The sequence below is a fragment of the Bufo bufo genome, chromosome 10 (genome assembly GCF_905171765.1).
Source record: "Bufo bufo chromosome 10, aBufBuf1.1, whole genome shotgun sequence".
In the NCBI taxonomy this organism is placed as follows: Eukaryota; Metazoa; Chordata; class Amphibia; order Anura; family Bufonidae; genus Bufo; species Bufo bufo.
In genome coordinates this window covers 62,783,109-62,795,699 of record NC_053398.1, presented here as the reverse complement: position 1 = coordinate 62,795,699, position 12,591 = coordinate 62,783,109, and the positions used below count along the sequence as shown (strand labels likewise).

The 12,591-nt window shown below is 44.2% G+C and overlaps 1 protein-coding gene across 2 annotated transcripts; it reads left to right on the top strand.

Moving 5' to 3' along the window:
* Positions 1–75: 75 nt before the first annotated feature.
* On the top strand, positions 76–12,174 carry HNRNPUL2 (heterogeneous nuclear ribonucleoprotein U like 2). 2 transcript variants are annotated; one of them, XM_040409625.1, is made up of 14 exons: positions 76–686; positions 975–1,107; positions 1,554–1,624; positions 2,944–3,083; positions 4,629–4,719; positions 4,803–4,915; positions 6,069–6,332; positions 7,076–7,198; positions 7,545–7,673; positions 7,756–7,924; positions 8,008–8,193; positions 8,266–8,378; positions 8,556–8,642; positions 11,716–12,174. In XM_040409625.1, the coding sequence occupies exons 1-14, from the start codon at positions 284–286 to the stop codon at positions 11,782–11,784; spliced, it is 2,091 nt and encodes a 696-aa protein (XP_040265559.1). In that variant the 5' UTR covers positions 76–283; the 3' UTR covers positions 11,785–12,174. The 2 variants fall into 2 exon arrangements, with proteins under 2 accessions (XP_040265559.1, XP_040265561.1); XM_040409627.1 differs by having other exon boundaries at positions 82–686; positions 8,266–8,374; positions 8,555–8,642.
* The last annotated feature ends 417 nt before the right edge of the window (positions 12,175–12,591 follow it).

The following is a 12,591-nucleotide window of genomic DNA, read 5'->3' as shown; positions in this document are numbered from 1 at the left end:
AACCGCACGGTTTAACCAATCCGTTGACAAAACGTTTAGGGGCCGCCCCCACGACCCAATATCGGTTAATTCTCCGTTAACGGCACCGAGGTTGAAGAGTTCGCCCTAGACAGCAGCAGCCCCGGGAGACTACAGCTATGGAGACGTGTAGCGGAGCAGCACGCTAGGCCCACTTCCGCCAGCTTTACCGCCCACTTCCTGGGTGTGATCTCTGGAGCCCATTCCACTTCCTGTGCGTTTAGAGCACATCCGCCCTGTGTCTTTATCTGTGATCAGCGGCATCATGAGCGGCCTGGACCCGCGCAGGATGAAAGTGACGGAGCTGCGAGCTGAGCTGCAGCGTAGGGGCCTGGATTGCAAGGGACTGAAGGCTGAGCTGAGCGATCGGCTGCAGGAAGCGCTGGACTCCGAGTTGCTGGGCGGAGAGGAGGAGAGGGCGCCGGGCAGCATGGAGGAGGAGACGGAGTTAGAGCGAGCCCTCGATCTCGGGGAGGGGGAAGACGACGAGGACGCTGCAACAGCCGAAGAGCAGCTGGAGGATGAGGAGGACGAGGCCGCGCACAACCAGCCCGGCAACGAGGAAGAGTGCGCCGCTTTGGCGGCCGACGCGGTGGCTCCACCTGCTGGAGAGGCCGCGGGAAACCTGAATGGAGCCGCGAAGAAGCAGGCCGGAGACAAGGCGGGAGGTAAGGGCTCAGCCGGCATATGGCGCAGGGGCGACGTGGCGGTGCATTCTGGGAAAACGGTCGCTTCGAGGAGCCGTCCGGTCAGCAGGACACATGTGCCGCCTTATTTACCTGGACCCCCATGCTGGCCACACTCTGCCCCCCAGCGGGCGTCCGTGGTGCTGCAGGCTGGTTCTTTGTGTATACAGGCCCGACATTGGGTGGTCTTTGTGCAGGAGCTGCCGCCGCAGTAACCCTCAAGTGATAGGTTTTCTGTTTAAATATGCTTCTTCTTTTTATCATTTGTAGATGGACCCAAAGACAAGAAGGAAAAGCAGTCCAACAACCCCGGGGCAGCCCGCCAGGGTGTGAAGAGGGTGCGAGAGGAGGAGCAGCGGGGGCGCACATTCCATGAATACAAAGAGGAAGGCTATTATAGTCGGTATGTTCACCTAATATGATATCTCCTGAAGAAATGGAAGCTGCGCTGTGATTGGTTGATGGGGGCAATAAATACCATATTAGTTTTAGACCCTTCCGTAAATATCCGCTCATACCGCCCCCCCTCCCTGAGATTATCAGCAGGTCGGCCTAGATGAGCGGTCTGAGAGAGCTCCGGGACTTCTCAGTGGACCTATAGTAGTAGTCACCCAGCATTTACTAGTTTGGGCTATGAGAACATCCATTATACCTAGCAACTTTCTTGAGGGGAAATGTAGTATTTGAATGACTTGGTGAGGCAGGTAATGTGTCCGCTGCGTGTCACAATTTTCACAGGCTTTTCTTTGCTGACCAATTTGGGTGGGGGTGAGGGTCCCTGTAAGGATTTGGTGAGGTAATGGGTATTTTTGTGATTTGTTAAAGCTTTGGTTATAAATCCCTTTCTAGGTCCAAATCCCCCGTACCCACTGAGGAGGCTGCAGATGAAGTGGAGGACAGCGTGCTATGCCTCGATAAATGTAAGACCTTCTACTTGCTACATCTGACATGTCGTGATGACACGTGTGGCCAACCAAGAGGTGTTTAACAGGGATGTTTGAGCCCCTAAATAGTCTGAAGTTAAAGTTTTGCTCGCCTCTTTCTTCAGCTCCGTTCTCGGCACTGCCGGTGTAACGTTACATTACCCTACTTTGTGAGATTTCCCTACCTCCTAACTTCCAGTCACACCGGAAATGACGTGAGGAGGCGTGTCTGAGTTGTGCCGATCTGCGCATGCGCAAAACGACTGTTTAGGGAAATCTCACAGCGGAGTTCAGCTGGACACCGGGACACTGCGCATGCGCAGGAGAGTCATCATCCTTAGAGTAGGGAAAAATTACGGCCCAGTGCGCAAGCGCGGCTAACTACAGAACATCCATCCGATCTCTGCGCAGTGTGGGGGTAGGGAGATCTGATGGCCATTTTTTCTGTTAAATATAAATATATATTTATTTAACAGAAAAAATGGCCATCAGATCTCCCTACCCCCACACTGCTCAGGCGCGGAGATCGGATGGATGTTCTGTAGTTAGCCGCGCTTGCTCACTGGGCCATAATTTTTCCGTACTCTTGAGGCTGTCCGGCGCATTCGCAGATCGGCACAACTCCGGCTCGCCTCCTAACATCATTTCCGGTGCGACCGAAAGTTACAAGGTAGCGAAATCTCACGAAGTAGGCTAATGTAACGTTACACCGGCTCTCCTGCTGCCGCAATGATGTGCCGGTGCATGTCAGGTCATGGCGCCGGAGAACGGCTAAGTATAATATTTCAGATTGTTCTGGGGATTGTCGGACATCTTTTTTAATTCTTTGACAACCACTTTAATGTCATGATTTTTTTGGTAGACCTGTTCATCAGAGCATGAGACATTGCTAAGTTTGCATCCTCCGGCTGTCCAGTGTAGTTTTACACAACCCCATTTTCAGGCAGATTATCGGGAACGATCTGGCCATCTAAATGTGTTGCCGGCCACCCAATGAACGAGCGAAACACTCGAACATCAGGTGATCCTGCTGTTCATGCAGACATGCAGGCACGTCAATCTTCATATCTGGGCAGCAGATCGCACGGTCTAAACAGCCTCTGTTGCCCGGAAACGATGATTCTGTATGGGGACAAGCAATAGCGATCTCTCGGCCTCATACGTGAAGGAGATTGCTGCATGTAAACGCAGCACTTCTTCTCCACTGAGCGAACAGTCGAGCAAGCACTTTTTCCCCGATAATCGGCTGTAACATCGGGACGTGTGAACCCGACCTAATACTGTTAATAATTAATCTCCTCCTTTATCTGTTTCAGCTACCTGTGATCTACAGTTTAAAATGGATAAGGACCGCTTTGGTGGGAGACCTCTGTTTTCTGAGAAATTCCCTTCTCTGTGGTCAGGGTCTCGAGCAACTCACGGCGTGACAAAGGGAAAGGCCTATTTTGAAGTCAAGGTAAGATTTTTTTATTTTATATGATTGCTTTTGTTGAAGTGACGCTCAAGCGGGCCATACACTACATCTGTCGTCTAAGCCCAATCTGTGTATGGGACCTCCTGACTCCTCCGACCACTTATGTCAGCAGACATAAGTATACGGTGTGTAGGAGGTCGTGGTTTTCTTCTTCATGAGCATGCATATGTGTGGGAGGATTGGGAGAAAGGTATCCAATGTGTCATGTTAACGCACGTGGAGACGTGTTGCAGATCTTTTCATATGTGCCTGTTCAGTGCATACGGTGTCCAGGTGTTGGTCTCTTTGACATTGTGATTCCTATCACAGCCTGGCCTGTTCTGTATTTGTATGTTAATGAGACTATTTGGATGTGCATTTACCAATTAGCACAATGTATTCATGTGTTAATGAGGCAGCACCTTGGCTAATCAAACCATAACTAAAAGCAGGTTTGCAAATCCCAATTGAGACAACAGCTCGTTGCCACAGATCACCCAATGAATGAGCAAAACATTTATCAGGTGAAATGATGGTTTGAATGGATGCCTCAATTGTAACATGAATACACGAGGGCCTCAGAACCGGAGGGAACGTACCGGTAATCGGTGGGTGGGGGGTAATCTAGCCTTTGTGTTCCTAATTACCTTGATTAACACTAGTTTCTCCCCAGTCCAGAGCAGCTACTCGGTTACAAATTGTTGCATCAAAAACTTCATGTACATACAGTTCATTGCTGTGCAATTCATCTTCTCCATTGTAAAGGGTAAAGTCTCAATGGAGATCCACAGCATCAGTTGACACACTGTAAATTCCAAAGCTGCACTGCCGACTAAAGGGGTTCTGCAGTTCTTTTAAACTGATGACCTATCCTCTGGATAGATCATCTGATCGGCGAGGGTCCCACACCCGGGACCCCTGCCGATCAGCTTTTTGAGAAGGCAGCGGCGCTGGCAGTAGCGCCGCGGTCGTCTTGCTGTTTCCCTCGGGCCCAGTGACGTCACGACTAGTATCAATAGCCTGGGTGTGGCTAAGCTCCATTCAAGTGAACAGAGCTTAGCCCAGGCCAGTGATACTAGTCGTGACGTCACTGGGCCTGAGGGAAACAGATGCGTACTTGCTGTGCTCTTCTAAGAACTCTCATAGAAACAAATGGAGAATGCTGGGAATTGTAGTTTCACAACAGCTGGAATAGCAAAGGTTGCTGACCCCTGCCCTATGAAGTAAGTGATAATTAGAGGTGAAGCTTCATGTTAGTGATTGCATGTAGACTTTAAAGGGGTTGCTTTAGTTTGAAAACCTTTAAAGGTTAATAGTGTTCCCCCCACATTCCGGACCCATATCAGTACAGCCAAAGAGAAGAGCTTCTCCCACTCTGGAGGGCATATGTCATTCATTACGTTGACAGCCCATTGATTTCAGTGGGAATTGTATAATTCTTTATTTTCCCTGTGAACTATTAGCAAATTTCCCTAAAAGCAGCTCTGAATGGTCTCGCTCATTGCTTACAGTTAAGCCTGAAACCCATGTTTGATCTTTATTCTGCAGGTGACTGAGAATCTCCCTGTGAAGGAGGGCAGTACAGAATCCCCTTTAGTTCGCGTGGGCTGGTCTGTGAGCCGCTCCGCTCCTCAGCTAGGTAATCATGGCATACTTCCCTCTGTCTTATTGCTGAATGTCACGCAGCTGTGTTGCCCCTCTTATACTTCTTATATCTTACAGGTGAAGATGACTTGTCCTTTGGTTATGACTCCCGTGGGCTCAAGGTCACCAGTGCACACTTTGATTCCTATGGGGAATCATTTGAAGTGAATGATGTGATTGGCTGCCTGGCTGTAAGTTCATGTTTTAACTTAAAGAGGACCTTTCATTACAATAAAAAAACCTAAACTAAGCATACAGACATGGAGAGCGGCGCCCAGGGATCTCTCTGCACTTACTATTATCCCTGGGCGCCGCTCCGTTCTCCCGGTATCTTCAGATTTTTGGCTCAACTGGGAGGAGCCTGCCGGCGTCTCCTTCTCCCAGGCTGGAGTGCTGGCCAATCGCAGCGCTCAGCTCAAAGCCTGGGAGAAAAAAACCTCTCAGGCTATGAGCTGAGCGCTGCGATTGGCCAGCACTCCAGCCTGGGAGATGCAGACGCCTCCCTGTTGAGCCAAAAATCTGAAGATACCGGAGCCTATACCGGGAGAATAGTAAGTGCAGGGAGATCCCTGGACGCCGCTCTCCATGTCTGTATGCTTAGTTTAGATTTTTTTTATTGTAGTGAAAGGTCCTCTTTAAAGCGCTCTACTTGATCTGGTATTTGTGGTATTCTTATTGTTTCGTGCTCGTTTTTGTGGAGACTTTACTCCACTTGCTGGGATATAGAGGCAATATCAAGATGAAACTACAGAAACTTGTACAGAAAACCTGGTTACATTAATGGAGGGAAATACACTACAGCTGCATTAAAAAAACCCAATGTGAGATGTAGTTTATGTAATCCATTTTACATGAGGTGGGGTTTAAAGGTGGACATTCACATTAACCCTTGCAGTTTGAGTTGGCAGCATTGTGAAACTGGTTAAATTATAAATACTGTGTTTCCTGTGCACTTACTAGTGTTGTAACATTGTTTTAATAACTATGCACGTCCAATGGGAATAGGCACAGAGAGAGATGTATCTGGGAAGTGCATTGTAATACACCTCCATTCAAGTGAATTGAGCAGGAACTTGTAATTACATTACACCCCCGTAGTGGTAATGAAGAGGATGCGGTGCTAGCATGAAGAGCTGCCTCCTCGTCAAACAGCTGATTGGCGGGGGGCTATGACCCCTGCTGATCAGATATCGATGACCTATCCTGACGATAGGTCATCAATATTAACGGCTGGACAGCCCCTTTAAGATATATGAATGAAACAAATTTAGTGTAAAGTGACCAAAAATCTGGAGACAAGTTGAGCCTGTGTACTGATTTATCTTGCCTTTCTCTTTTGTACAGAACCTTGAAGCTGACCCAGTGGAGATATCCTTCTCTAAGAATGGCACTGATTTGGGTCAGGCTTTTATTGTGGCTAAAAGTTCTTTGGGGGAGCAAGCACTACTGCCCCGTATTTTGTGCAAAGGCTGCACTTTCCAGGTTAATTTTGGACAAAAAGAGGAACCCTGGCATCAACCACCAGATGGCTTCTCGTTTCTAAAAGAATTCCAGTCTGAGGACCTGACAAGGACACCTATTCCACCTAAAACTGCAGAAGAGTGTCAGGTACGCAGTGCAACAGAGTAATATCAGACAGCCATGCGTAGGTTCATGTGTCTGTTCTAAAGCTAGAAGGCGGTTTTACTCAATTTGGGCTTAAAGTGATTTTATACAAATTTTCATCAATGTGTCTGCAGGACTATTGCTTTGTTTTACACTTATGCTAGGGCATAAACTGTTGAGTGGCTTTGCTCCATGTGTAGCCCTCATCTCTGAACTCCTCTAACAGTTTATAAATGGATATTTGAGCCATATACTTATCAGTTTGATAAATTTAGTTGAGTGTTTGAGCTCTTGAGTTCATAGATATGGACTACACATTGAGCAGTCAGAGCAGCTCCTTGACTAATTCGGTGTACAGGTGGGTTTAGATGTGGCAGGGATTGTTCGGATGGAAGCATTCCTTTCTGACAGTCGAGTGCTTACTGAGGGAGACCTGCAGCGATCTCCTTCACCATACAGAACCATTGTTTCTGAGCAGCAGATCACTGTTTAGACAGCACGGTCTGCTGCCCAGAAACGATGATTGGTGGTACCTGCACAAATGACCTGATCGCCCAATGAACAAGCGTTTTGCTCGTTCTTCGGGCACATTTAGATGGTCAGATTATCTGGAATGAGCGTTCGCAGGAATGGTCCTTCCCGATTATCTGCACGATTATTGATTTGTCTAAATCCACCTTAAGACAGAAAACAATAGTCTGCAGATGCCCTGATATATTAAAAAAAAATATTTTCCTGTTTTCCAGGTTTTACTGATGATTGGTCTCCCAGGCACTGGTAAAACCACTTGGGCCAAAAAGCATTGTGAAGACAACCCAGAAAAGCGATTCCAGCATCTTTCTACAGAAGCATTAATCTCTCAATTAAAGGTATGTGAAGAAATTAAGTGAAACTCAATTTATATGCAGCTCTGGAAAAACCCATAACTGTGTGTACATAATCTCCAGTGCCTTTCAGTTATATTTAATAGCTGTATTTCATATAAGCACTTAATGGAGACACCCTTAAAATGTATATGTATGCACATAAAATGCTAGATAAGAGGATTCATTGATGCATACTACTTTAAATTAACAATGGTTTCAAATAGGGGTTAAATATCTTTTTCCAGCATGAGCTCCATGTTCTTATATACTGCATCTACACGATGAATATTATCAGTTTCCTGCTGTAAAATGTTAAAGTAATCAGCCCGTCTGCCCTCTTTCTTTGCAGACATCTGGTCCGGATGCCCCAGAGCAAGACCAAAAAGCTAAAGATAATCTTGTGCAGTTGGCAACCAAATGCCTAATCAGACTGATACCGGTGGCTGCACGCAGACATGGGAATTACATAATTGATCAGGTGAGAGAATAGTAATGCTTGGTTTCAGATATATAGGGTGCTTGACTTGTGGCTTCTATCCTAACAATGTTCTGTCTTGCAGTGCACAGTCTATAGCTCAGCTCAGCGCAGGAAGATGCACTGTTTTAAGGGGTTTCAGCGTAAAGCCGTTGTCCTGGTCCTGAAAGATGATGAATGGAAGAAAAGGTTGGAGTCTCGCAAGGAGAAGGAGGAAGAGATTGTTCCTGACTATGTGCTCCTGGAAATGAAAGGTAGCTGCTGAATAGAACAGCGACTCTGGGGCCACATTTAGACATTGCATAAGTTCTTACATTATTTTGTTATTTTTTTTCAGCTAACTTCGTGATACCTACAAAGAGTGAATTTCTAGAGGATGTTGTCTATGCGGAGCTTGCTCAGGAAGAAGCTGATTCTTTGGTAGCTGAAGCTAAGAAAGAAGCACGTCAGAAGCTACCTACCAATGACAAGAGGGGAAATCGCATGCCGAAGCGGGCTCGCACAGAACGAGGACGAGGAGGCGGTAAGTCATGCGTCACTTGAGGTAATACATTACACAGTGACTTTTCTTAATGGGTCATTTTGCTTTTCTTAGGGAACTTCCAGCAACAAAGGAACTTCAACAATCGTATGTACATGCACCACTCCAGGCCACAACCCTATCACCAGCAGCCACCACGGCAATACTGGGGACCCCAAAGAGGAGGGGTAGGTAACTGCATATGAATGTGCATTCATTTATATTTGTAAGTCTGTAGACTGGTGGGCTCTGCCTGCCTTCAAAACACTTCATGTGGTAGACCTATTTGGCAAAGTCTATTATGTGAAGCTTACACATGTATTTCTCAATTTTTTTATTTTTTTTCCTCTCCATGACACTTCCAGGGTTACCAGAATTACTATGATCGTTATTCTGACCAGCAAAATAGATACTATGGACAACCGAACTACAGACCACAAAACAGGGGAGGGGTAAGTTCGTCCAATCAGAATGGTGCTAGAGCCTTTTTCTGCAGTAATTAGCATAACATTAAAATTACATTTAACTATTGTCTATGGGTCATATGGGCCAGCAATACAGGCATGGCTCATAGAATGGAGTGCCATTTTTTTGGGGGACAAACCATTTCTGTATTGTCACCTGAATTCCAACAGTGGTTTTGGTAAAAGGAATTCAAATACTTATGTCTGAATGCATATAGAAACCTCAGGCGAAGAGCTGCTTCATATGAATGTAGCACTGCCAATTGTCAATATGGCAGTGAGGTTCATATTGCTGTGTGGACAGTTGTTTCCGCAGTATACTCAAATTGTACACAGATGTAAGTTACGTTTGTGTGCTTAAAGTGGAAAGTAGAGGAGAAGTAATGCAAATATTTTGCATAATTTTATACGGTTGTAGAAATCGGTCTTAACCATTTACGGACACAGGTACACCCTGAGGTCATGGTACTTATGGACACAGGGCGTGTGATCAGAACTGGGTGCCTGCTGAAATCAATCAGCAGGCACCCTGGGTCAATGCCGAGGAGGGTCCTGTGACACTCCCCTCCCCCCTACCGCAGCATACAAGGGGTTTGTGATTAAGGGAGCCCATCGAGTCCCCGCACTGCTGTGACGGGGACTCTGTCTCAGAAGGCAGTCCGATGCCGTGCAGAGGCTGCCCAATGCCTTGGCAACCTGTTTGTGTACTACAAATGTATTGTAATGCATTGCAGAGTGGATCAGACCCCCAAAAGTGAACATCAAAAATAAAGTAAAGAAAAAAAAACCCACCCCTTTCCCCTTATTTTATAATAAAAAACTGAAACAAACACACATATAGGTATTGCCGCGTCCGTAATGACCGGCTCTATAAATATATCACATGATCCACCCTGTCCGATAAATACCATAAAAAATAAACTGTAAAAAAAGCTATTTTTGTCACCTTACATCACAAAGTGCAACACCAAGTGATCAGAAAAGCGTGTGCCCCCCCCCCCCCAAAATAGTACCAATCTAACCGTCACCTCATCCAGCAAAAAAATTAGCCCCTAAGCCAATCGCCCAAAAAAAAAAAAAACTATGGCTCAGAATATAAAGACACAAACATTTATCATTTATAAATCATATGTACCCTAAAATACCAACAAAACTGCCACCCTATCCTGTAGTTTCCAAAATGGGGTCACTTTTTTTTTTTTTTTGGGAGTTTCTACTCTAGGGGTGCATCAGGGGGGCTTCAAATGGGACATGGTGTCAAAAAACCAGTCCAGCAAAATCTGCCTTCCAAAAACCATATGGCATTCCTTTCCTTCTGTGCCCTGCCGTGTGCCCGTACAGCAGTTTACGACCACATATGGGGTGTTTCTGTAAACTACAGAATCATGGCCATAAATAGTTTTATTTGGCTGTTAACCCTTGCTTTGTAACTGGAAAAAATTTATTTCAAATGGAAAATCTGCCAAAAAAGTGAAATTTTGAAATTCTCTTTTCCATTAATTCTTGTGGAACACCTAAAGGGTTAACAAAGTTAGTAAAATCAGTTTTGAATACCTTGAGGGTGTAGTTTGTAAAATGGGGTAATTTTTGGGTGGTTTCTTTTATGTAAGCCTCACAAAGTGACTTCAGACCTGAACTGGTCCTGAAAAAGTGGGTTTTTAGAAATTTTTCTGAAATTTCAAGATTTGCTTCTAAACCTTGTAACGTCCCCAAAAAATAAAATGGCATTCCCAAAAATGATCCAAACATGAAGTAGACATGTGGGGAATGTATGTATGTATGTGTATGTGTATGTGTATATATATATATATATATATATATATATATATATATATATTATATATATATATATATATAAAAATTTTTTGAGGCATTAGTATCTATTATAAAAGTAGAGAAATTGAAGTTTGCAAATTTTTCCAAATTTGGTAATTATTTTTTACCACTATCGTGAAGTACAATATGTGACGAATGACCTGGATAAGTAAAAGCGTTTTAAAGTTATTCACCCATAAAGTGACACATGTCAGATTTGCAAAAAATGGCCTGGTCCTTAAGGTGTTAAAGGGAATGTGTTATCAGAAAACTACTTATTTAAATCACATTTTTAGATTAATTCGTTTTTAAAGTAATTTTTAACTTTCCATGTGAAAACTTTTAAACGAAAACCTTAGAGGACCTCCTGACGTGTGTTTTTATTAGCATTATGCATTCCCCATGTAATAACTATAATTCATAACTTCTAGTAGAAATAATAAGTGTCACAATATGCAGACATAAGAATAGATGTTAGAGTTATTACATGGGGAATGCATGAAGTTATTAAACAGGTGTGTTGGGAGTGGCCACTAAGTCTAATAGGTGCCATTTCTTGGTCTGTACAGATCACTTTACAGCAGTTATCTGCTCATCACAGGCAGGAATAGAATCCGTCACAGGTTCCACCATTCACAATAGGTGATTGTCAAAGCTTATCTATTCTTTCCGTGTACAATGACCTCTGCACAGATGGATCATGTCTAAAAACCAAACAAAAACTTTCCCATAAAGTCAATGAGGTTCACTCCCGCCCATTGTCAATGGCCCATGTGACTGCTGTAAAGCCATCCTCGGGCAAGATGGTGGTCTCTAATCATGTTCAAGAAATAGAAAAAAATTCCACAATCAGAAAATAAATTGGAAAAATGGTGTGTGTCACTATCTGGTTTTAACTGTCAAAAGAAAATTCATTGACCCATTCCCTTTAAACAGAGGAAAACTTTGATTTGATGGTAGCTTGTATGGTTTTGCTCTTAATTTCTGTAGCAGCTTGATCTCCACCAATCTAAAATCTATTTAACACCAGTTAGCTTGAGATCTAGTGGCTGTACTCCATGATCCCAATTCTGATGGCTGCCATTTGGCATCTGTATATCATCACTTGGATTTCTGTAGGCTTTTATATATTGGTTGGTTTCACCACAAATGTGTTTTGCATTGCCTGTATACAATCACTGTGGTATACTTCAGCTTACCTTTTTGGGTATGATGTCTTAACATTATGTTAATGTTCCTCTTTCAGCAGTGGCAGAACTACAATGACAGATCACAATACTGGGATTACTATGGCGGATATCGTGGATATCGGTGAAAATTCATGACGCAGGGGAAGGCAGCACGGGGGGCTTGGATTGTATATTTTTCTTTTTTTTTTCTACATTAAAACAAAAAGCAAAAAACCTTTTGTGAAGAAAGTGCAGCGCATGTAAAGGGTCATGAACTTGATCTCCTTTCAACGTGTGTGTGTTTTTTGTCAAGCTTAGAAAACCTTGTGAGGTGTTGCAGAAATGTCCCTCCTAGGACATCTTGTGACAGACACCTGTGTGAATGTCCAAACAGAGGGCTCCGTCCTGCCCTGCATCCTCCTGCTTAGCTGGGAGTAATATGCAGTAATTTTTACTTCCGTCTCATTATAACCCTGTAACCTTTTTAATTTTTATGCCAAGAAACATTTTTAAGAAATAAAATTTGTGTGATGTCATTTCTGCTCAGTTTTGTTGTGGGGTAGGGGGTACCCACATCTGTATGCTGCCCAACACCTGCTCTTTTCACACTGCTCTGGATTCAATGTTATTAATGTAGTATAACTAGAAAATAAACCCACTGTAATTTGTTGATAACCATTGTCTGTGTGCCCCTATGGAGTCAGATGTGCTGTTTGCATTTTTATAACTGGTTCTTCTTGCTTTAACACTATGGCTCTTCAGTGCTCTAGTTAAGGGGGATTTCCAAGATTTTAAAAACTTGGTGCACAAAAACAGTCTTGCCTGCATAGCGGCGTATGACCACTGAGGCCAGTCGTCAAGAGTGGTCATGTGGACATTGAATGTGACTCACAGTAGGACCAGTGGGCACCGGACATTTTAAAAATGGCATAAGGGTATTTCTTTTAACATAG